The sequence below is a fragment of the Pleurodeles waltl genome, chromosome 6 (assembly GCF_031143425.1).
Source record: "Pleurodeles waltl isolate 20211129_DDA chromosome 6, aPleWal1.hap1.20221129, whole genome shotgun sequence".
Classification (NCBI taxonomy): Eukaryota; Metazoa; Chordata; class Amphibia; order Caudata; family Salamandridae; genus Pleurodeles; species Pleurodeles waltl.
This window is the reverse complement of record NC_090445.1, coordinates 1058996079-1059021658: the sequence shown is the minus strand read 5'-3', so window position 1 is coordinate 1059021658 and position 25580 is coordinate 1058996079. Positions and strand designations below refer to the sequence as shown.

The 25580-nt window shown below is 44.3% G+C and overlaps 1 protein-coding gene across 2 annotated transcripts in view; it reads left to right on the top strand.

Annotated features, from left to right (window-relative positions):
* Positions 1-25580, top strand: part of PLEKHG5 (pleckstrin homology and RhoGEF domain containing G5) — an 834379-nt gene that overhangs the window by 347266 nt on the left and 461533 nt on the right. Inside the window, exon 1 of one of the 2 annotated variants that reach the window (XM_069240016.1) lies at positions 4211-4554. The exons of the other annotated variant lie outside the window; for it this stretch is intronic. Within the exon in view, the coding sequence (XP_069096117.1) occupies positions 4471-4554 (84 nt within the window). The 5' untranslated portion in view covers positions 4211-4470. Of the gene's footprint in view, positions 1-4210; positions 4555-25580 lie in introns of those variants that run through there. 2 annotated transcript variants of the gene reach the window in all.

The following is a 25580-nucleotide window of genomic DNA, read 5'->3' as shown; positions in this document are numbered from 1 at the left end:
TTGGCTTCAGGGCAGGAATAGTACTCTGAAAAGCCTACTAGCTGTAACACTCCTGGCTGAACAAGCAATCTCCAAATCCAGTGAACTGTATTCCTGTTTCAGTGATCTCAAAGCCAACCTTTGATGAAGTTCAGAGGGCCCAGTTTTGTAACAAAATGGTAAAGCGGGGTGTACAAGCAAAACTGTTGGAGGCAATAATAAATCTTAATTCCAACACTTGGGTACAAATCAAGATAGGGGACGGCCAAAGAGTTACAAATAAAATCTATACGATCACAGCTTTGAAAAAGAGATGCATCTTTGCACTGTTTATTTAATATTTACATGGCCATCCTTGACAGCCACCTGGCCCTTATGCAGGGGAATCCTCCCTCATTAGGCAAGGCACAAATAAGAAGTCTTTAATATGCTGATGACATTGTCCTCTGTAAAACCCCAATTGGGCTGCAGCAGTAAAACGAAGATTCTTTGTTATAAATGTTGAGGGAGTAACAGGCAGCCTAAATACACTTGGTGAGCTGATGGCAATATCTTAGAATAGGTCAACACCTACAAGTATCTTGGTGTCCATCTAAATTCCCATCTGTCCTATAAATTGCATTTACATTGAAGACCATTTACTGCAAATAATCTGCTGTTTGCTTTCAAAACCTTGAAACATAAAGCATTGAACACCTCTACGCTCCGTCTCCCTTCAGATTGAGAGTGCCAAATTCATGCCCTCAATCTCTCATGGCTCAGAATTGTTTAAAGGAAAAGATGCTATAACTCTAAACAATCTACAATTGTACCTTTTTAAAAAGCTTTTTGCAATACTACAGTACGTGTCACAAGCCCAAATCAGACTTGAATTTGGTTTACTTCACCAGGGTCCATGTAGGCAGGGAGCCCTGGTAAAATTCTGCTGCAGTATGAGGGCGGCTGAGGCTAATCCACTTGCACATTAGTGTTGGGTAGAAATGGAAAGGAAGGCCCACATGAAGAATTCTGGGTACTCCGCATTACAGCACTCACACTAGAAGACGATTGGCACACCCCCATGGTCTATGCCGCTTTTAAACACATCACAAATAAAGCTGTTAAACATTTGTCTTTTGTCATGGACAAGGCTATTGTGGCAAGTAAAGGGCATGTGTGGGCGGTTATACTGTTGTAAGCAGCTTGGGCTCTCAGCAGTATTTAACTGCACACTTTTCAGGGCCAAGAAACATGATTTACTGCTGATAGTCTTGGGGTGTTTGTATCGAAGGATCTTACCCGCTCAGGCAACAGCTCTGGACAACCTTAGAGCGCCAGCTCTACGTCCAAAGATATGAGTCTTTGCTTCATCTGCTGTGTGTTTGCCCGGCCTTGCTAACACATAGACAAAGACTTTTACGTCAGACCCTAAGAGCTCTGCAAATTCATGTCGAGCAGCTGTCATATCCTTATTTGGGGAAGCTTCTGCACAATTGGCATGTAAAACAGTAGGATTTCTGAATCTAGCTGCTGAGGAGCTGGCGAAATCCAATATTTGTTTCAAATTTTTCGTGTTCTCATTTGAGATTAGAATCATGATTGTCCCCAGAGGTTGCATTTAGTGGTTTCATCTGTATTTAAACATTTTAAAGTGACCAACACAACTAGATGGAGGACTTTTTCACTCGTGTTTTCATTTGAGATTAGAATTATGGTTCTCCCCAGAGGTTGTATTCCGTGGTTTGATCGGTATTTTAAACTTTTTAATTGATCCACATTAATTGGCTGGGGACTCTAATATGCATCAAAATAGCTTGCCCTTTAAATTTCCTTAGTATATTATAAAGTAAAACATACTGCTTTATGGCAAAGGTTTGCACAGCACAGTTGAACTTTATTTACCAGAGGAAGGGCTTTCCATGAAGTAGGTCTTGGTCAATGTCATGATTCTTATGGGCGTAGCTTTTAATTGATTGTATTAAATTGTTATCGTGTTTCAACTACACAAAGTCAAATGAGATAATGTGTATTGACCAATTGAATTCTTCTGAATCACAATTTTACAGTGGCTATATTGCATTATCAGGGTGATATTTTGATGTGTTTTCTTTTTTATGTACATGTAATGGTTTTAGTTAAATATGCATGAATAAAAATTACTTACTTTTATGCATTGTGCTAGGCCTTCATTTAAAGCTGGAGCTTATAACTTTGGTAGCGAGCCTTTAACGATTGGTACCTAGAGAAGTCGTGGATTCAACACTGTGATATAACATGAAAAAATACTGGTGACGGGTGGTAGCACCACACACAGGTGATATTTAAAACCAGTCCATCTTAAACTTGAAGTGTTGCACGTCACGGTAGCCCCGCATTGACATTTCCTATGCCAGTATATTTTATGTATTCCTTTGTGACACTATTAAATTATAGGTGTAATTAATTGAAGCAAAATCACGTCGAACAAAGCACAAGTGTGCTGCACTGCCATAATAGAACACAACAATGCTGTTTGACTAGACACTAAAATAAGACAACTGTGTCTACGTTAAATCATTACTTCATATATACTTGAGTTTAAGGCTGTACGTTGCCGTGCCAGACACTGTGGGCCATATTTATACTCCGTTTGCGCCGGATTTGCGTCGTTTTTTTTAACGCAAATTCGACGCAAAACGAACTCCATATTTATACTCTGGCGTTAGACGCGTCTAGCGCCAAAGTCCATGGAGTTTGCGTCATTTTTTAGCGTGGACACCTACTTTGCGTTAATGATATGCAAGGTAGGCGTTCCCGTCTAAAAAATTGACTCCGAGGCATGTGTGCCGTATTTACACTCCCGGGCAAAAATGACGCCCGGGAGTGGGCGGGTCAAAAAAAATGACGTCCAGCCGCTTTTGCGTCGTTTTTTAGCGCCTGGTCAGAGCAGGCGTTAAGGGACCTGTGGGCTCGGAAGGAGCCCAGAGGTGCCCTCCCATACCCCCAGGGACCCCCCCTGTCACCCTTGCCCACCCCAGGAGGACGCCTAAGGATGGAGGGACCCATCCCAGGGAACATAAGGTAAGTTCAGGTAAGTATTTTTTTTTTTTTTTTTTTTTTTTGTGGCATAGGGGGGCCTGATTTGTGCCCCCCTACATGCCACTATGCCCAATGACCATGCCCAGGGGACAGAAGTCCCCTGGGCATGGCCATTGGGCAAGGGGGCATGACTCCTGTCTTTGCTAAGACAGGAGTCATTTCAATGGGGGTTGGGAGTCAAAATAAATGGCGCAAATCGGGTTGAGGCGAAAATTTTGCCTCAGCCTGACTTGCCCCATTTTTTGGCGCCCAAGCTCCATATTCCCCTGCGCCGGCGCTGCCTGGTGTACGTCATTTTTTTTACGCACACCAGGCAGCTCCGCCGGCTAACGCCGGCTAACGTCATTGAATAAATACGGCGCCCGCATGGCGCTTCAGAATGGCGTTAGATTTTTTGACGCACAACTGCGTTGGCGCAGTAGTGCGTCGAAAAGTATAAATATGGCCCTGTGTTTTTGAGACGATTCTTTTCTACTTTCAGCCACTGTTTTTTTTTTTTTTAGAATGCCCTGCAGCTTCCCAACTATAATGTTTTGCAAAAACCAGGTCAAAGCAAGACAACCGTTTGTTAAAGCCAAATGGCTGGCAGTCTACTCCAGACCTATTGGCTTTGCCAATGCTTTTTTTCTCTGCACCTGTGAGTGCACAGCCTGCTCAATAGCACATTTTCAGTAGGAGCACAGTTTGGTTTCCCTGTTGTACCCCCTTGGGGCTCCTTGTGCACGCAGCTTTGGCTGCAAGTGCCCTGCTGATTAACAACCACCTTCCCATAATTGCTAATGGCACCCCTCGCCTGTCTGGATTTAATTTCTCCCTGGGAGAGTTGCAGCCTCCCTGCAGCCCTGTCATTGAGGCGGAATGGTACACTCCTGCTGTCTGCCTCTCCTTGGGAGGTAGGTGGCGGATCCCGTCATCTCTAATTACCCTCCAGCTTGCTTGAAGCTCGCATCGTGGCTACTCATTTCGAGGAATCCGGCTGGCTACATGGCCTGGTTACCCAATTGGCGCTATAAGCACTATCATTAAGGGGCGCCAGTACCCCGGGGGCTCCAGGCCCCTCTCACGCTTGTGACAGGTCGCTACCTTAGTGACGGAACGGTACAGTGTAGGGGATGTTCTGGTGCTTTTTTGGTCAGTACATGGTTGCTTGTGGTGTTTGGGGTCCAGGACAAGAGGAAAGGTATAACCGGCTGCATCTGGGAGGCGGAGTCACACCGAGCAGTGACAGGGCGCCCGAGTGCTCCAGCTGCTGGCGGGTCTCTCCGAGCCCCTCACGCACCACACACGCGATCGAAGCACCTTCTCCCTCCGCAGTGAGTGCCTCCACTCCACTTTGAGCAATCAGCACCTTCAAAAAACACAACTTTAAGAAAACAGCTTCTACTGTAAAGTGTTACCATGGCGATGGGCGAGCTTTCCATGCTCTGAGTGAGGATGAGGCAGACCGCCAGCGACCTTAGACTGCATGCCGCCACAGGCTCCCCAGGAATGTTCCCCCAGAAGGACCGGCACAAATGGGTATGTGGGGCATTGCTTTGCCGTCTGTCTGTCTGTGGGCATTTGCTTTTCGTTTCAAAATAAGGATGCCGCATACGTGCATGATTTCTTCGATCAACCAAATGGCATTTTCACGGGAAGATTGTCTTTCCACTGAACTGGTGGGACAGAGCCTTTGACGTGTTACACGTGTTACGTGTGATGATTTGTACCGACGTTATCTTTAATGTTTTATTATACATTATGTAGCATTGATTTGGGTGTTTGTAATAATTGTTATTTAAAGCGCTAGGAAGAGGCAACCCAGGGACGGCAAGCACTGTATGGATAAATAATGCTTAGTTACTATAGAACCCAGAATATGAAATGCGTGATTATTGTGCATGATTACAATGGCATTATGTCAAATCGATCTTTGCGCCATTAATTACTTACTAGTGATCTGGAGAAGTATATTGCCGTCACTGTTTTTTTTTTTTTTAATTGCATGTGTACATTGTAAGTTTTTAGAAGCAGTTGAATTGTGTTAAAAAAAAATACATAGAGTTTCCACATTCTGATGAAGGTAGTGATGTGTGATGTCATCCACAGAAGCAATGCGTTTTTTTTTCATAACAGTTCCGTTTTCTAGCATGGGCGCCTGAGCGTGTGAACACCCTGTATTCTAGTTGTGGAATTAATATTTGCATTGACTTAAGTCTGTGCCAGGAATCAATGTGGTCTCATCTTTGTCATCAGGAGCCCTCAGCTCCATCCATCCCTCTCTCACCCACTCCATCCACCCATTTTATGTGACGTTTGTTACTTTTATAACTATAGGGCCCCACGCTGTAGTAATATCACCTCAAAGCACTGAGGGGAAGGGGTGGAGAGTGATGGATTAGACGCGGCCTATAATGTTGGGCCCTGCTTTCCTTGGGTGGTGGAGGTAATTAGCCGAGTGCCTAACCATATCTGTCAGGTGTTGGATTATCAGGCGCCCATCAGCATTATTCCGCAAGGTGGGCTGGGGGCATCATTTCGCGTGAAGCCATTATGAACGCAGACCTGTCGAGGGGCGCGGAAGATAACCTTTTCCTCCCTTTCTTTACTTCGTGCCCTTCATTTTCCTTCCTCCCCTGTTATAGTTTAGTTATACATCCTTGTTTGAGTTGCCCTTACCATTTTAGTAATTTATATTTCTTCAAATAGTTAGCCAGTCTGGCACTTTTACCAGTAACCACTTTTAATACTAACCACTTTCCAATCTGTGATTTTAGACTTCTTTAAGTGCGCCCCAAACCCCCCTCCCCCTTCCCAAGCACCTGATCACCTCCCCCCATCTCTAAAGTAGTGTGTGTGTGATGGGCTCTCGTGCGAGCCTGGCTTGGAGTGGTTTATCTCGTTTGTATGGTCGGAAGCTGGCACAGAGATGAATAGACTGATGGAGGGCGACCGAGGAGACCCCATCTCCCGTCCCACAGTGCGACAGCGCCGAGCTAAAGCAACCGGCAAACAGCTCGCCTCTGCTCTCCAGGAAGAGAGCGCTCGGCTCCGCATGCTGATCGGGTAATGTCCGACCTCCGATGAGCAGGACCGCCGACCTGCTGCAGGGTACCGTTGGTAAGCAGGCCGGAAGCGGACCTGAGATCCTCTGACGCAGTCCTGTGGAGGCGCTCAGTGCACACGTCTGCAGCAGCCCTCGCCCACGGCTGCAGCAGATGGAGATGCATACACCACGACAGGACGCGCGGTGGTACTGCGGTCAGAGACAAGACGTCACTCTGGCATAACTGTGTGCCTCTCTAGTGTGAAACACACACTGCTTTCTACACCCGTTGTATCTTAACCAAAGTACCTCAGAGAGATTCCTGAACGTTTTACCTCGGAAAGAGACGACACAGCTGACTGCCCGCCTGGGGTACCTGCAAGATTTACCACCTGGTGCTGTCTTTTTTCGGGTTTTCCCCACACCTGGAACCAATGGCTCGGGAAACAATTCCCCGTGCTGCTTGCAGCAATACTGGGCCAGCCTCTCAGTTGCTCAGAACCTTCCTTACCTGTTCAAATAAACAGTGGAGCACCGTGGCGCTCATTTTGGGGCCACGCGGTAGCGGCTTCCGAGGTCGTGTCTTGTAGACCCTTCTGTACTCCTTTGTAGGTCTTGCCTAACAGACCTCACAATATGTCTGTTTGCCATAAGGCTTAGGGCCCGCACTTTGCTTACCATTGGTTGGCTTTATTGTCAGTCTCATTTGCTTACTTTTTATTGGTTAGCTTGTGTGGCTTTCTTTCCTCTTCTTGTATTTGTCCATCCCCTTGAGAATGGTCTCATAACTCATGCCCTCCGCTGCTTAATTTTCAGGCACTATTTTTTTCTATTTAGTTAAGTCATCCACGAGAGTACATGTGTTGTCCAGGTGTCCCTCCTGTACTTCTCTTTCCGTCTCCATAGTTCATGTGGCTCTCCCACCTGTTTGCTTTCCCTCGTCTCTGAATTGCTCTCTCTCTCGTGGGCTTCTGCCCCCGTGTTGCTTTGTCGCCAGTGTGCTTCTTCTTCCAGCTCCGTATTATTCTCATTCGCCCATGTGCTTCTCTTTCCTCTGTGCCCCATGCTGCTTCCCCATGCTCTATATTGGTTTTCCCCACCTACACATTCTGTGTTGATTCCGAGCTCCCACCCCACCCGCTTCACCCCACTTGTGCCCTCCACATTGCTTCCCACCACCGTCATTAAAAACATGCTTTAGCAGTACGTTGTTTAAATTTACCCACATCTGTAAATACAAAGGAAAAAGAGTGCACATTGCGCCTATGCGCATTGCCTACAAATTGTTTCCTCTCCTCCTTAGCCATGCTGCACAGCATCAGCAATATTGTACAGCATCACTAAAAAGGCTTTGAAAAGCCAATAGGTCCTAAAGGCGGAACACATTGACTTTATCAATGCTTGCTTTTGTTGTTTGCTGCCTACAGCAGTACCCTTTTGGATTGCCTGTGATTCCACCTGAAACTTTAATGGAAAATCAAGAACAACAGACATAAAACATACTGAAATATAGTGAACAGCTGCTCCTTGCATTAGTATTAGAGGGTGCACGGGATTTGCCTTTTTTTTAAAAAGGCACTAAGAGTCCCTCTATGGCTTTACCCTTAGGTAGCTCTTCGGGATCCAGCCCACAGGTGGAAGTGACACTAGTGGGGTAGGGATGTCCTGCTTACACGAGTACTCTTGGTTTGTGACTGGAGTTCCTCTCTAAACCCTTACATAGTGGAGGGTTAATCACTGTGGTATGGGGATGAAACATTAAATTGCTGCCCACTTAAATGTTTCCTTGTGTGCAACGGGGTCAGCTTTCTTTGATGACCACGTGAGGCTGGTTAATGATCTGAGGTGCTGTGTGCCCCCTGTCCATTAAAATCCAGCCACAGTGCAGGCCATCTTGCCTAAACCTTTTCCAACCTTACTAGATTTCCAGGATCAAAACCTGCATTTGACATCCCTAAAGAAGCACAGGCACAGCTGATAAGTCTGCCATGTTTTTTAATTAAAGTGCCTCTTCATGGGTGAATGCAAAAATTATGAATAGATAAGGAGTTCCTGGATGGGTGAGCAAATCCAGGAACAGATGCTTGAATAGATGAATGTTTGCACTGCTGGGTGAATGGGTATTGACAATAAGTGGGTACCTGGATAGCCAAAGTCATTTTGGTGGTAACAAGTTATCCACCACTCCAACAGCTCACTCACTCACCCATACACTCAACTATTTAGTCATCACCCATCTTCATCAACTTGCATAGACCTCCCAACGTTCATTGACTGCCAGATCAACACAACTCACACAAACTCACCTATCTATTACAAAGTGCCTTCACTATTAAAAAGCCACACCTATTGGCTTTGCCAAGGTTTTTTCTCTGTACCTCTCTTTCCATTAACAATCTAAGCTTTCTATAGTGTCCTTTTAGGATTTGGTTCCCCAAGTGCTCCCTTTCATCAGAAGCGTGCAACTTCTGGCACGGCATGGGGAAGGCCAGATGTGGAAGAGAATAATTAATGGAGTAAATTTTATGGGAGGAAATGGGACATATCAATCTGGAAAGGGTCTCTGCTTTACTCTGCTTTCTGTGAATCCCACTTTAACTTATGATGAGTCCTATGGTCTCCCTTTACTGCTACTTGTGCTGTTTTCACCTTCTTAGGCATTGCTTGACGGTGTTAAGGGCAGGTTGTAGACTTAGTGGCAGCTGAAGGGTGAATTAATTTTTGCTTCCCACATTACTACCAATGGTGGAACAAAAGCCTGTTCCTCCTTATAGTTATTTCCCATGATCATTTTCTGCTCCACAATCCTACAAAGAGGAGGGTCACATTGCAGACCATTAAAAATGGGTAGACCCCAATTCCATGATCGTTGTCACTGTGTTCCCCGATACTGATAACTCCCACAGAATACTCTTGTTTCGTAATAAACTGCATCTGTTTCACACGCCTATCTCAATCCCCCTCACAGACATATGCTGAGATAACATTCTCTGTTATCTCTATGTACCAGTCACATGGGGCATGCCCTTGTGGTAAAGCCTTCAGTCCCACACCCAGTGACTGGATGTACTGCAAGGCTATAAGGTAATTTTCTCTCCACATTTTTGAGTTTGGTTCACTTTTACCTTATGACTACTTAAAGAATGTTTCTAAATTTGTGTAAGAATGTTATGCACAGGTGCCAGGGTCTGAGTTCTAGGGTATGTTGCTGAGCCTTTACGGAAATACTGGGGTTTCCTGCACTACCCATGAAAGGGAAAAGTCAGTCATGTCAGTGTGTCATTAATTCTGGATGGGTGCTGCTATGGGGATGTGTTCGTGCAAATACAACAGCATGTAGCCATATTATTTAGAGCACTGCTTTAGAACAAAAACATGCCATGGCCAAGAAATGATTGGGCGGGATCATTTGCATCACTTTCCGTGATCAGTGCACCTTGTGTTCCCTTGCACAGAGGTGTATACTTCCAGAACCTTAGAATTTCAACTGTGTGTAATAGATCTGACTTTAAAAAAAATGCACAACTTGCAAAGGATAAGGCTGGGAGCTCATCGTCTCCACAAGGAACAGGGCTGCTAGGCCTCCTCCTGAAGGCTCCTCTCCCTGCTCTCTCTCCTGTGGATGAAAGTGCCGTCTTGAGTTCACTGCCATGCTGTGGGACATTGTATTAGGACATCGAGTTGCTTTGTTGCTTTGCACTTCAGAGCTCCACAGTGCTAATTCATCACCCTCTGATGAGTGTTGAGCCTTGACGTGCAGTGTTACTGGTCTGTTAGTTGGCTGCCTGTGTGTTTGGGGGAGCCATGGTTGTGAATCTGGCCTGACCACCATACAGCTGCTCCGTGGAAGGGAGCCGATGAGGCTGGGCTCTCTCCTCCTTCCTGATATTATCTAAATTCAGAAGTAAAGCAGCAACACCACTTAAAAACAAGTTGGTCAACATACTTGCCACCCGGGACACGGAATGGCTATCCTGTGGGCTGTTCCAAAATATGAATGACTGTGACAGGAATCCATTGACTGAAGAGGACCAAACCACTACTCCACACTTAGAGCCTCATTATCAGTTTTATGGACCGACCGTCAGCCCGCCAGACCCGTGGGGAGGAAACCACCATGACATTGGAGGTCTCCCCCCAAGGTTCTATTACAATGTTTCAACCAGGCTGACTGGCAGAAACCTCCTAAGGAGGTTTCCGTCGGTCAACCCCGTGGAAAAAGTGCAGTGGCGTTGGCCTCGGCTCCTCAGGGAGCCGAGGCCAATGCTGTCGCACAGAGGGTTCCCCAGCACCCTCGGAATGCGCACTGCCTTAGCAGACAGTGCACATTGTGAAGGTGCTGGACAGGGAGGCCCTGCACTGCCTTTCCGCCAGCCTTCCCATGGCAGGGACCCCGCGATGAAAAGGCTGGTGGAAAGGGAAGGTATGATCAACATAGGGGTGCTGAACTCAGCCTCGCCGTGGCTGATCACAACTTCGTCCCCCGCCCACCCATCAGGGTCCGTGATCCTGGTGGTGGTGACGGTCTAAGTGGTCCGACCGCCACCACGAGTTTGGCAGTCTTATGACCGCCAAACTCCTAATGAGGCCCTAAATATGCATTCTTGTTGATCGATCAAAGACATGAATGACACTTCAAAAAAGCAGTGGCAAAAGGTAGCACACCCAAATGCCCACTCAATGAATCATATTGAACTTTTTTCCCTTTATTACCTGAATTTAGCAGACAGCTAACACCATCATTATCATTCCTAATGTGGTAACTGTTAAACTGACATACATTTGTACTAGACTGCCAGGGGCATAGATTTCATTGGTGCAGTAGGTGTAGTGGCTCTAGGGCTCATAGGCCTGAGGGGCCACTGAACCCTGATAATTGATGTATTTTATAATTCATAGAGCAGGCGGGGGCACGTTTCCTTCCTTATACTAGGGCCCATGACATACTGGGTACTCTACTGTAGACAACAAGAAGTTAAGCAGTGGAATCCTCTTGTAAATTTATCACTTACAGTGAGAGAGGAAGGCTCTATCTGTGGAGATTGTGCGCAGGTTTGGACAAGCCTTTTATTCCACCGGGCATTTCCCTTGTGGGTTGATGCCTTGGAGGCCGGATTTGGAAGCCAAGGGCCGCTGCTGCTGCCTTTGTCACTTTCTCCAGCTCCCAAGGTTAATTGCAGCAGCCACAAGGAGGCTTCAAGAAAGAGACAAAGGGAAGGGGATGGTAGAGATAACGCGATCAGAGAGGGGGAAGAGAGATGGGAGAGAGAAAAGAATGATGGAACACAGTGATAGTGGTATATATATATATAGGCAGCCACTGCACATCGAAGCAGGTCTGTGTGACTAAAAATGGATTGTCACATAAGAGCAATCAGGTTGGGTTATTCACAGCAAATCTGACAATTTTACTTTGGATTCGCCTACAAAGGTTTTGCACTTTGGGTCATTATTTCGTTTGGCTCCAGCAACCCACTTGGGGCAAAATGAAAAAATTGCAGGACCACCACAACCAGCATGCACTGCTCACTTGAGAGGCCCACTGGGGCGGACTAGTATTTAAAGAGACTAATCAGGTGCCTGTAATTAGACAAGCTGAAGCCATGCCGGTCTTTTCAGTAAGAAAGAGATGCCTGGAACACCTCCAGCACTGGCTGCACCTACGAGGGTGAAACACTTTTATATTTTTCTCTGCTGAAGAAAGGATTGACCTTGAAACACGTGTCCAGAGATGATTTTATAACTTAAGGCCTGGAATAATGAAACTGCTTAAAGAATTCACTGTGAGTTGCTGGCTTTGCTTTTTCTTCCCGTTTATATTAACCTGTTGGGAGTGCGCTTTCACATGAGGACAACTTTGTTTTTGATATATAAATATATATACATATATATATTTCTTCACTACAAAGAATCAAGCATGCATCTGTGTTGGAAATAGAGCTCTTCAGCACTTGTATTATAATTAATTCTCCCAGTTTTCCATTTTTACAGATTTTTACAGATAAATACAGAAAGAAAAACATCTTTCACTGTCAGTAATTATTTGTAGGTATGCAAAAATTCAGAAAATAGAGTTCTTTTAAGCAATCTTTGATGCTGCTGCCAATGAGTGTATTGCATACTGTATGGATGATACACCATATTAGGCTTTATATAGCACCAACATCCGTGAGACATCTAATTAAGAATGTGTCTTTATGGCATAAGTAAATGTGTAAATATACACGTGTTAAGTTTATTTTTGCACAAAACTCAAAATAAATACAGATAAAAAGAAACAAAACATATATATGGATAATTGCAGATAGAAATGTCTAAAACATGAAACCAGGAGCCTTATTTACAGTCCAATTAAACCAATGACATTGAAATACCATTTGAATACAAATATCACTCTCACAATATACCAGGTCCTTATGTTAAACTGGTGTCTGGTGACAGAGTCAGCTGCTACACAAGAATTTCGGAGTCTAAAACAAAACGACATTTCAATGTTTGGGCATGCTATCTTGCTCTTGCAACAACACCTATTTTGAAGCTATTTGGTGTAATCTGGCATATTTCCGTGGCCATTTGTGTTGGCGCAATAAGGTAGCAGGCTCCATTGGCCTTATTGTAGTGCTGGCCCTGTCTGGAGTCCATCAGGGAAGCCTGATCCTGCATCAGTATTACACCACAGCTTAATCGTTAGGTTTCCCCATTTCACATGTCTACGGTCAGAGCCAATGGAATTATGCGATTGTGCAGCCACAGCACTTTTCGCATAACTATGAACTTTCTGCATTTGCCACTTAAGATATCATCTGCTGCATAATCTGCAGATTTTAACAAAAAATTGTTTTTTCCTCAATTGCATCAACATTTCCTAAAAATGTGGCAATACCTGTTCCTGCGCAGTGGAAAGCTATCCATAAAGGTTGATTAGTCATCTTTCAGTTGTTTTTTACTGTGTTTTGTTGGTAAATTGGTACTAATGAGGTAGCATCTTTGCCCAGACAGGGGTACCATAAAATAACAGAGCACTAATATCATAATTTCCAAATTATGCAGTATAATTTGGCTTTTCTTACCGCATAATTTAATCAATTTTGCCACACAATTTGTTCCTCACTCGCCGGATAATAGTCCGTCTGTAGTGGCCCCCGTCTATAGTCCATTTATAGATTCCAGCTACACCACTTCCCAGAGTGCAATATTTGAGTAGCATGATAATATGCCTGCTATAAATTTATGTTGTATTTTTTGTTGATCTCATTGGCTAACCTATTGGGTCGAATTAAATCTGGCAGACAGACGAAGCACGTCTTAGATTCGGGCACAGAGTCACTCACTGAATTTTCTGATGGTAGCACCTGTGTATTGGATGTTTAGGAAACACTTTCAATGGAATATTTAATTGTGGTCTGTGGTTGACCAAAGTCGGATGAGAATAGCCCTTTCCTCCACTACTCTTTGCTTCTGTCCTCTGGACATTGTAATTTTTCTATTCACATTAAAATGAAAGATTATAAATAACAGATTGCACTGAAAATATCAGTACTGTATGACCTATTCATAACCAACATGGTAAAATTTGACTTCAACAAGATTTTTTAACGCAAAACAAACATGATGGTGACGGCTGAACACGTTAGTCTGACATCCGTCTATTTATTAGACTGAAACATTTTCTTTTCATTTATAATAGTGGTTCCAACCCTCCTACTCATTCTAAAATCTTATTATCAAAATTATCGCTGACAATTTAGAATGTTCCGGTTCATTAAACCATGCACAATAGTGAACTCTGGCAGATTTTTGAACTTCGGCCGGCAGTGGCTGACCCCTTTTTTTGCTGACTTCTTCAGGGGTAAAACTTCCCTATTGCGGGACCAGAGACAATAGCCACACATCTCAGCGAGCAAGGCTCACTGAATAGGTTGCCTCGGGGATTGTTAGGTGCACCGAAGTGGAAGAAGCCTGGCAAAGGCCGCTCAGATGCCCTTGATGGCCGGCTTTTGTTTCTGCCTCTCTTTGTTAATGGAATTTGCGGGGGTTGGTGGGAGGAGTGTGGGGCAGCAAGAGAAACTGGAGCTTTAAATGGTTCGTATGTTCTTGGTCAATTGTTCATGTGACGTAGAACTAGGTTGAGCGTGTAATGAGACTCGGGAGGAAACACAATAACAATCCCATATTAAAATGGCTGCCACTTTCTCTCTGGTCTCTCAGTTGACTGTTCTGTTCTCTCTGAAATCAGCACTAGGTAACAAAAGCCCATTCACTCTCTTTAAAATGCAGCTGTTGTGGGAAACAATCTACATGGTTTCAGGGGTAGGGTGAAGACATACCCATAACACCGACCTACATGCTTGTTTACACAGATGTACTTGGCAAGTCTGGATTGGAAACCTGGTGGACTTGGAAATATTGAGCAATTTTTCGCTTTATGTTTTTTGCCCACAGTGTTTTGGTTTGGATTGGGATGGGTTTGGAGGCTTAGATCATATCAGACATCGCCTAGGGGCAATTCCAGACGAGCCTACCTGGAACATGCTAGATGGCACATAAAACCTCAAGATTTAGTAATTCCATAAGCTGAATATTTTCACACGGATACATTTCTTGAAGAAAAAACTGGCATGCATCTGTTTGCAAAACAGTTTGCAATTAACTCAGATTTTGTGCTTTCGAAATCTGAACTCGCGTTCCGGAATACCTCAATGTTTCTGTTACAGGTCAGGTGTGAGTTAAGCAGGCAGGGCCCAGCTTTTTACAGCACATTATGTGGCATTCTCGGGTATACCTGTAGTTCTTTTTTTGGAAGGAAAGCGCAGCTCATAACTAACATGAGACAAACTGGAAAACTCTTTACGCGTCTTGAAAATGGTAATTATGTTGCTGAAGTATAAATCTAGCACCCCAGCTGCAAGATGTTTGTATCAGATGTAGGTATACAGTTTGCATGACAGGTAAAAGGACCTCTCACTTACAATAATCACAACAGCTCAACATTCATTTTTATGAAAAGTAGGATATGTGATCATGTAAATTCCTAGCCTAGATTTAATTAATGAAGATGGGCCAATATTTACTTTGCAGATTGTTTAATTTTAGAAGCAGATGTGAAAATCCCCCCCCCTTGTTTTTAACTCCTTGATGATCAAGGTCCTGAGGAAGAAGCCTTAGAAATGTTTCCACCTACTTTCTCCCACAACTCAAAAGTAATCTGAATTTACTGTGGCAGCTGGAGGTAAAACCAGCATTGGTTTCTGTTCACTGAGCCATCAGAAATGCTGGGGCATAAACTTGGTGCCCATCAGATTGGGAGGGAAGAGGGGTTTGCGTGGGAACCAATGCACAAAACTTAACTAGGATGTCACTTGAGTTGGTGGCCAAGTGTTTCCTGACTCACTTATTTAAAGTAAATGTACATCTATGTAAAACAAAGCTGAAGTTTGCCTCAATAGCAGATATTCACTTTATTACAACGTCCTGATCTCCTATGTTGCCTGGAAAAATGGAATGGCGACTTTGCGAACTAACAATAAATGCATCCCTATGCTGGTCACGTTTCGGTTATTTGGGATCCTCAATTTATGCTTGTGTTTCCAGCATGAACACTGTAACTCTTCATTTCCATCAGTGTGTGCTGGAAAATCATTTTGTGTCCCAAAGGGAATCTTCCTTGAGCAAGAAATTGTTACATTATTTCATTAAAACCACATAGTTTTCTGTGTTGAAGATAGCAGAGAATACAAAGCTACATTAGGATTTTATACTAGTAAATTTTGTCTGTCAAATAGAGGACAGATAACTTAATTTCAGTATTTTCTATTTTTCATCTTTTAATTGTGGCTGGGCAGCGCAGCTGCCGAACTTTTAGGTGTACTACAGAGAGGAACTTTAGCTCCGCCCACATGCTGGTGGACAGGAGTACAAGTTTTGATTGGGCTAACATTTGTGCTCATCCACTGAAAAATGCTTCTCCTCCATGCAGCTGTGATTATTTTGTTTGTTTATCCAGCTGCATGAACCAACAGCAGTATGGCTGACTAGGAAAGGGTCACTACCAAACTCAAAGTATCACGCTTACAATGGGATGGAGCTTGAACTTTTACTGCTATAGGTTTTAGATAATGAGATAATGTACAGTGCTTGTCTCTCACTACAGCACAGACCCTCTTTCCTCTCCATCATTAACTTTAGAATATGGTGATGCTGTACAGCAGGGTTAAAGACCTCTGGCAGAGCCAATTTGCCCCTCAGTGATATCTATTTATATTGCCAATGCTTGTTCCATTAATATGCTTCCAAACCTCTCTCATTAAGGCAAGGTCTTAAAAAGACTTGCCTATTCAGGTGATTTGGTGTTGAGATCTAGGCCTCTCGCTTACCTTTGTGATTAAACTTTTGTTTTACTACGCTCTTCAGCAATAAGAGGATGACTGAGTTTGCAACGTGCACCATGTATATTTTAAAATCAAATTTCGGGTCATCTTTGAATGAAAGTTTGGTTCATGTCTTTGTGCCTCGAGTTTGTTCCATATTTTACTATCCTTCATTTCAAAAGTTTTGTACAACTGAGCACCTTTTCCCTCTTGCCAGATCCAAAGCTTATACTATGTCATTTTATTAGAAGAGTTCACAGTACAGAGTTTGCCTCTTGGCCTGTGTCCGTTCTCTTTTTGAATAACTTGTGTCTTTACCATGTCTCCCATCTCCTTGAGCATGCACTTCTTTACATCATTTTAGCATTAATTTGAATTGTAAATTGATAGTGACTACAGCTCATCTCAGTATCCCTAAGTCTTTAAAAAAACACATTATTCCACATTATTCTGTTTCATTTATCATGACCACTACACTGAGGCGTTTTGTAGTCTGCCAATAAAGGTAACGGTCGTCTGTGTTTTTTTATACTCATTCTCCATCTTTAAAGTGCAGGTTTTTGTGGTACAGTCACATATTATCGGGTCTGGTAGACTGTCTCACCATTATCCTTTAATGGGGTGTCTGTAGCATCCTGGTGTGACTGGCCACGGTGCTAGTTATTGTTATGACTTCTCCATCCTATACTCTGCAGACCCTAAGATGTCACCATAACCTAAGACAGGATCTTCCACTTGGGCTCTGGGCCCTTTGGTCCTATTTAAAGGCAGTTCCGTCTCACAGGTGAAGCCTCTGGAGTGTACTAGCTCCAATCCAATCGTCTCCTGTAAACCTTTGCCTTCCCCTCTGATGCAGCCTCGACGTGCGTGAAATGAGATACAAAACACAACAAATATTTAAAACACAAACTTCGCCCTACTGATATAGATTGGAGTAGGCAGTCTTCTCGTGTTGATTAACAGTTCCTCCAATGTCGGTTGCTTCTCTGGCACCAGGGCGGTGGGTGACACAGAAGACCACTTGTGATGGCTTCTTGGGGAAGAGTTTACTGGATGAGTTCATCTGGTAACCCCATCCTGCTTAGTGAGGAGGAGCTGGCAGTTTTAAGACTGTGTTGCACAATCCTAATGTGAAAGGGAGAGGAAGACATTCCTGATTTTGCTTGGTGGCTTATTGGATTTCGGATGTCTTTATGAGCTGCAGAAAATTTAGAACCCATCCCCGATGAGGAATGCTTTGGAAGCGTAGTGATTTAATGAGTTTATTGTGAGGGGAGTACTAAGGGATTTTGCTTGAAAAGGCATTGTGCATATTACAACTGTAGCCAGTAGAGGGTTTAAGAAGGCTGTTATGTGCCTTTTTTTTTTAGGATGAACAATTTTGTTGCTGTTTTTATTGAATTCTTTGAAGTTATTGGTGCATATTTTTTGGTAGGCGCACATACACAATATCTTAGTAGTTCAGCCAAGAAAGCTCTAGTTGTCTGCATCACTTTAAATGGTACCTGGGTTGAATCAGTGAATTGAGACATATTTACAAGAAAGTGGCACATCGGTCCAGCTGCGCCACTCTTCTTGCGTCCCCCTGTGCCCCCAATAATGACACCATGCTTGCGCCATTTTTACAATACGGTGCACCATGGCGGTCGTTACAACAACACCATCTAAATATTTGATGGTATTGTGGCGCTTTTCTGCACCAGCACCATTCGGCGCAAGTGCAGCAAAGCCCAGGGCTGCCCATAGGTCAATACAGGAGCGTCACTTTAAGAATGCCGGAAAAAATGATGCTGTGAAATTTTGTAAATTTCACTGTGCCTTTTTTTCAGGCCTCCCTGAGTGGGTACCCCCCATGTATAAACTATGCCTGGTGGAGGCATTTGTGGCACAAGGGGTTGCAAAGTGACGCAGTGTATGTGTTGTGCCACTTTGTAAATATAGCGTGGGAGAATGGCCTACTTAGAGCCACCTTAGTGTAAAAAAAAAAAAGATGCTAAGGAGACGCTAAGAGGCACTAGGAACTTGTAAATCTGCCCCTTTGTATCTTGCTACACAAGCTTAGTTTAAAGTCTGTACCCTTCTTCTCTCTGCTGACGGCTGACCTTGACAAAAAGGATACCTGAGAGTCATAGCAAGATGGCAGCTAAGTGATCAATGCTAAAGCATTGAACCATGCAGTGATAATTAAAATGTTAAGGATTTTGGTGACAACTCAGCATCAGAACTGGATAAACATTGTGGAGCTATTGCATTGGACGGATATGAAGATTTGTCCTTTGACTATACATTTTGACAACACCATAGTATCTTCCCTGCTCAAAGACACAATAAAATAAGTGTTCTCATCTGACGAGACCACTACTCCCAAACAGGGTGCCAGTGATTGCAACAATTGCTAATCTCCCTTGCCATTAGGCAGACACATCCCACTGCTGGGGACAGTTTTGAAAGGGCTACCATGATTCATGATCACAAAGGACTATTAAACAAGTCAACTTTTATTGTGTTCCCTTAAACCAATAACAATGAATGAATAGTCTAAAACAAAATAAACTATTTTAACAGTTCACAAAAGACACAATTTAGTACTTGGGAACTTTTCTTTTGGAAAAAAATGTTAATCAGTCACCACCATTTCTATTACAAATATGTAAGTATAATATAGATATTATTTAAATAAACAGGGCCAATATGTTTCCCAGTAGATGGGTGGGATAGCATGTGATGGTATATTATCTGCTAAACTCAATATTGACAATCAATTAAAAATATTTTTTATTCCAAAATTTCGAAAATCAAACTAGGGTGATCATCGGTCGATTCTAACACTGGACACATAATATAATAATATTCAAATATCATAGCCATCAAACTTCCTTGCAATCCATGCTTTGCTTTGAATAATGTTGTTCTGAATTGACATGCAGTGAGAGGAAATCTGGTGAGCAGGATATGCCAACATAGATTCATTAGCTAGACTAATAAATCGGCCGTTACGCTTGATGCTGCCATATAATATTGTAATAACATCTATCATGTTGAACAGGAATGGGAGAGGTTTTAATTTTGCATGTGGAATTGGGTGAAGTGCTCAACATTTGCACTTCTCTAAGGTTTTAAGTGTGGGTACTTCATCATAGGTCATCTGCCTGTGAGTTTCCTGCCAAAATCTTCAGAAATGTTTTGAAGATTTGTGAATTTTAACAGCTTTGCTCACCTATAATACTAAGGTAATTGCTTAAAGAACATAAATATCAGTCTAATCGGTCAACCTTTGGGTCCACACAATCACCTTTAGGTAGAAACTAATCCCAAGATTGAACACAGTTTTCATTTTCTTCATATGTGTTTAAACCATTTCTTTGCGTTAAACGTACAATTATATTGTAGCTTACATACACTGACGGAAGGGGTTTTCCCAAACAAACCTAAAACTGAAGATGGCTGACACAAAGCCCACATCTGAATATTGTTTAATGTTGATGAGATGAGCTGTGGCAGACTGTGAGGCTCTCTGTAGCCACACCCTAAATAGCGGGCATCATTTCTGATGTTCATTAATTTTTGTGGGAAATGGGTGTGTCAAATATTATTCCCCTCCAAGTAGATCTTACTGCACAGAATTCCTACAATCAGCACCTTTTGATCCTGTTTCTACTTGGGGACAAATCCTTCAAATATAATTAAGTAGTACCAAAGAGTGATTGAGCATTAAGATGGGAAGCATTCCTTCTATAAATTTGATAAATTATCTTGTCAGATTAGAGTTTAAATATATTGTGAAATATATGTGTAGTTACTTGGTTTCTCACAGTTAGAAATATGGCCTTCTAATTCCACGGTAGGCAACGTAGACCTGGGATCAAAGCTCCTCCGGGCTGTTCATTCGATTTAGAGCAGCTTCCCACCAGAGATGTTTATCTCAGGGTTTCCACTCTAAGCACAACCTCCTGCAGCACTTAAAATATTTATGAGACCTTGGAAATTAGATGGAGATCTTTTATATAGCATTTTCCCATTTGTAAACCATTCTCTTATGCACTAATTGTTCTTACATCATTTCATCAACAATGTATCTGAGAATGGGTCCTCCCTTGGTTTTCTGAATGATGTTCAAAGACTGTGCTAAGGACATAGTAGACGAGGAGGCTCCAGGTAAACACAAATGTGAATTACAGCACGTTTTCCAATTAAAACAAGTTTATTTTGTGGTATGCTCAGCTGCAACAGAACTGTGTCATAGCTTCTAAAGTAATTATCGTATCTAAAATTTACATTTTAGGTGACTGCTCAGTCACTGTGTTGGTCAATTTAATTCAGACATAGAAGACAATGGAAACGCCAGTTAGGAGTACAGCAATTGGTCCCCTGTGCTAGCGTGACCCCAGAAGCACTTGAAGTGCTTCCGGGTTATGCAAACATATTGCTCAGCCTGGCCCCTCCTGTAAAAGGGGCCGCAGGGTAGTGAGTGGGCTTCCCACTCCCACTCACCACCTCACACATGGATGACAACGCTCCCATTCACCAGCCTAGGAATTTTTGTCAACCGTCTTCTTTCTTTGTTTCCTCTTGTTTTTCTTTCCTCCAGATATGCTGTGCTTCACACTCTGCATCAAGGATCAAAGCAACAGCAGCCCAGCCATCTCCTGCCTTGGGTCCACACAGGTTAGAGCATTTGCTCACCTAACCTGAGTTGTACTCAGTGGTGGCTGAGGCTGGGATACCTGGTGCAGCAGATGAGGGGGGTGTTGTGGGGGGCAGTAGTTATTGTGCTGGTGGCTTGTTTTACCTATTACTCAGTGGGCTGATGTGGATGCAGTGTTTTCAGCACAGGTGCTTCTTTGAAATCTGTTTTGCTGCTAACTGCATAAATATTGGACTACTACTCAGGGATTGAAGGTTCAAACTCTGTTATCTCATGGTATTGTGTTGGTTTGCAGAAGATTGAGTTGTTTTTTAGTAAAGTGTTTTTTGTGGGGGCACCTGTAGGAGGTTTGGTACCTGGGATTTAGTGCTATCAATTGGGTCAAATGGTGGGCAGCTTGCACAGTGGTTTTGTATACAAGCAAATTGCTGGCAATTTATGTGGTCTATTTAATTCGCCCATCTTGCATTGTTGCTTGGCTTGAGGTGCATTATGTCTGGAGGTGCAAGGAAGAAGTCCAAGCACTCATGAACTGAGGCGCTTCTGGAGGCATTGCTGCTTAGGAAGGATGCCATGGACCAGGCGATTGCTTCATTAAGGTTGTCGCCTCCAGGGGTGCCTGTGGAGCGGGTAGAGAGGCCTAGGAGGGCGGGGTGCCTCCCAAGAAACGTTGCAGGCGTAAGGGGTGTTTGCAGGGGCAAGCAGCAGTTGACCCGGATTCATGGGGGGTTTAGAGCACTAGGACTTTGGAACCTGCATAGATTGGTCTGACCTCAGCTCCTGATAATTTGGGCTAGGCTGCCATCCAAGGCAATGCCATAGCAGTAATGGGGCCGGCAGCAGCCGGCGGCATTGTGCAGAATGTTGGTGGGGTATGGTTAATGTGGTGACTTCCAATGGGGGGAGCCTTCCCCATCAGACTTAGTGGCTAAATTGATGATTGTGTTGCATTGAGTCTCAGAGGTGGGGCTACTGTCTGTCCCCCTAGTGGGGGGCACCTTGGTGGGCACTAATGAAGGTGATGTCCTAGAAAGCTGAAGGCACTTAGTGGCCTACCTGGGTGGCACTAAGGGTAGTCAGGGGTCCCAAGGAGCGCAGCAGGGCTTGGGCCCACCGTAGGGACTACAGTGGCACCCCTGATTTCTACCGCACCCACGGCAGTGGGGACCTCTGCACTGCCAGCTAGCCAAGCGCCTACCGTCTCTAACACCTCATTGGGGCAGCACACATGAAAGAAGCTGCAACGTTTCCCCTCATTCAGGAAGCGGCGACTTCAGGTACAGGGCCCTCTTTACTGGCTGTGGGTTTGGGTGATATGCACTCTGAACATGAACAGGTGGGTAGACATGTCAATGCAAGTGAAAGAAAACATTTGGAAGGGTGCGTACGTGGATATTTTTGAGTTGCTGGTGGATAAGTCTGATAGGCAGGAGGCCAAGCGTTGCAAAGAATGTAACCACTCTAGGGACTGCGGCCAGTGGACATACAACAGTGGAGGAAACTCTGGTGAATTGGGTTAGAGGCTTCTCAAATTACCAAGCCATTTTTGCAGAGCGTTTCAGTGGTCTGGGCGCTCAGCTGGCATGTTTTCAGAATATGATGGTCAGTTCTCTTGACAAGTATCATGGGTCGGCTTGGAAAGACTATGATAAGGAGTTCAGGAGGATTAAGACCACTAGGCCCACCCTAGCCTGGGACCAGATAAATATAATCACTTGGCTGCATTATATGAAATGGGCTGAGGCTACCACTAGCCAGCCCTTTTGAGCAGGGACAGGGTCCACTAGCAGCCTGGGGGGTGGGGAAGAGACAAAGAAAGAAGCCTGTTAAGATTTCAACTCATACACCTGTACCTGACCACAGAGAAGTTGTAGATTCAAGCATTGTTGTTCGTTTTGTGGATTGGCACCCCACCAAGAATCCAAGTGTTATAAAACGTCCAAAGAAAATGGCATCAAGAAGCAGGAATTACCATCTTGAGTTTTGCAGGACTCCCTCACTGGTTAACTTGACAGCAAAGATTCCCTAACTTAATACTTACACTAATCATTAGGCAGCAAAGACATTATATGAGGGTTTTAAGGAAGGTTTCAGGATTTCAGCTGAAGGTTATGTGGGCTCCCCTTATTTTAGAAATCAACAGACTCTCCGGTCCAATCCGGGGCGTCCAGGTCATAGATCCAAAAGGAGATGAGTCTTGGTCAGGGGGCGGGTCCCATCCACCTAACCCCACTTGATGGGATTTTTTGCTCCCCCTTGGGATGGCCCTAAAAAAGAGCTGGGGAAGTTCAGATTGATACATAACCCATTGACTCTCAAGGGTCACTTGGTGAATGAGGCTATTGGTGGGGCTTTATGCTGGGCTAAGTACACTTCTCTTGATTGGGCGATCCAGATGCTATGGGAGCTGGGACTCTATTGGTTAAGTCTGATTGAGTCGGCTTTTGGTTTGCTCCCAGTCCACCCTAAGGATTTTCACTTGCTGTGTTTTTTATTTGGGGGAGCCTCTTACTTTGAAAAGTGTATGCCTATGGGCGACTCTGTGTCGTGCTTCTACATTTAGAGGTTTAGCACCTTCGTCGAATGGGTTTTCAGGCGGAAGTCAGGACACCAATGGGTGTTGTACTTCCTAGATGATTTTTTCTTCCTGGGCCCACCTGGTACTGAGCAATGTACTATTATTACCTTGGGTGCTTTTCAGGACATTATGGGGAAATGTGGGGTCCTGCTTGTGCAGGGCAAGACACTGGGGCCTGCAAGCATGACTGAGTTCTTGGGAATTGAGTTGGAGTTTGTGGTGGGGGTGTCCAGGTGTCCTCTGGAAAATGTCAGCACCTTTTCCCAAGCTCTACAAGCATGTCTGGGAGCTAAGAAAGTCACATTACACCCATTGCAGATTTTGGTTGGGCAGCTAAATTTAGCATTGTGGATCATTCCCATAGGGGGGCCCCTTCTCCCAATTCATTGCCCAAGCCATGTTGGGGCTAAAGGTAAAGCATTATCACACCAGGTTGTCCAGTGAGGTCAGACGGGATATGAGAATCTGGAAGTAATTCCTGTGTGACTTTAATGGACTGGTGGAGTGGCCCGGGCATTCCAGAGCCAACGAGGAACTGGGTCTCTTTACCGACGCAGCAGGTAGAGAAGGATTGGCGACAAGTTGGGGGCATGGTGTGTGCAGAGGAAATCCCAAGGAATGGGTGCAATTACAGTTTTCGAGCTCCCATAAGAAGTCAACTTGATCACTTCCACCATGGGAAACTTTGTGTGACTTTCCATGATCACCAATGTAAGTCTTTGAACCGGGTAGCTTCCAAAATCCATACTTAAGGAGTGCCAGGGGATTTTCCAGGGTTCTGTGGTGATTACCAGTGCCACTTGTGGTTCACCACTCATCTGGATGAAGGACTGACAATTCCTCACTTTCTCTTCCACCAGCCTATCCACTGTTGGGAACCATACTTTTGTCCTGATGCAAGCTTTTTAAATTCACAATACCCTGATGCCCCTAGTGTGCCAATTCCACTGTCTTTTCCCATAGGCTGTGTGGGACAACTATTAGATGTCATTTCAGTATGAGCCCTTCACTGACTTCGCTCAACTCATGTCAGCATTTCGATGGCTGGGTGCGAGCCTCCCGTCCTTTTTTAGTTAGACCTTGCATACTTTTCAGAAAATGTTGCCAGTAATGCCTCTGTATCCTCTGTATCCTTCCCATCCTTCTTAGTCTCTTCTACCATCTCCTCCAGCAACAGCACTCTTGGACATGCCAGATTCACTATCATTTTCACCAACCCTTCTGTGCCAGGGTCCTCATGTCTCTCTCCATTGAAGTCCACTGCAGTGGGCTCGCGTGACAAATAGTTAGCGGGATTATTCACTCCCAGCCGGTAGTTCAGAACAAAAGAGTATTGCTGGACTGCCCACCTTTCTATCCGGGGCGGACCACTGTGGGCGGTGCCTGCAAACAGCGGTACCAGCAGTTTATGATTGCTAATGACTTTAAACTTCTGTCCGCAAAGGTACAGATGGAAGTGCTTGCAAGTCCACCGAATGGCTAAGGCTTCTCTTTCAATCTGCCTGTAGTGCATTTCCATGGCTGTCAATACTCTGCATGCATACACTATAGAGATCCACTCCCCTTGGTCTTTCATTTGCAACAGGACTGTTCCCAACCCTAAGTGGCTGATATCCACAACCAGTTCGGTTGATCTTTTATGGCTGAAGGTCACCATGGTGGCATCCTTTAACAAGGCGGTCTTCTCTCCTTCCCCCCTTTTTTTTCATCTAATGCACCTGTTATATACTGAGAATCAAGAGAGCTGTTGGAAGTCTTGGTGGCCCCTGTACACATGGAGCAACTGGGATCACAGGTCATAGGCCACTCTTATGTGCGGTGAGAAGGGGAACTGGATTCCACAGGCGGCTTTGCATCGATTGTGCAGCAGGCGGGGTATCATCTTTTTTTACAGTCTTGGAGATCTGCAGCTGGTGCATCTGAGGTCTT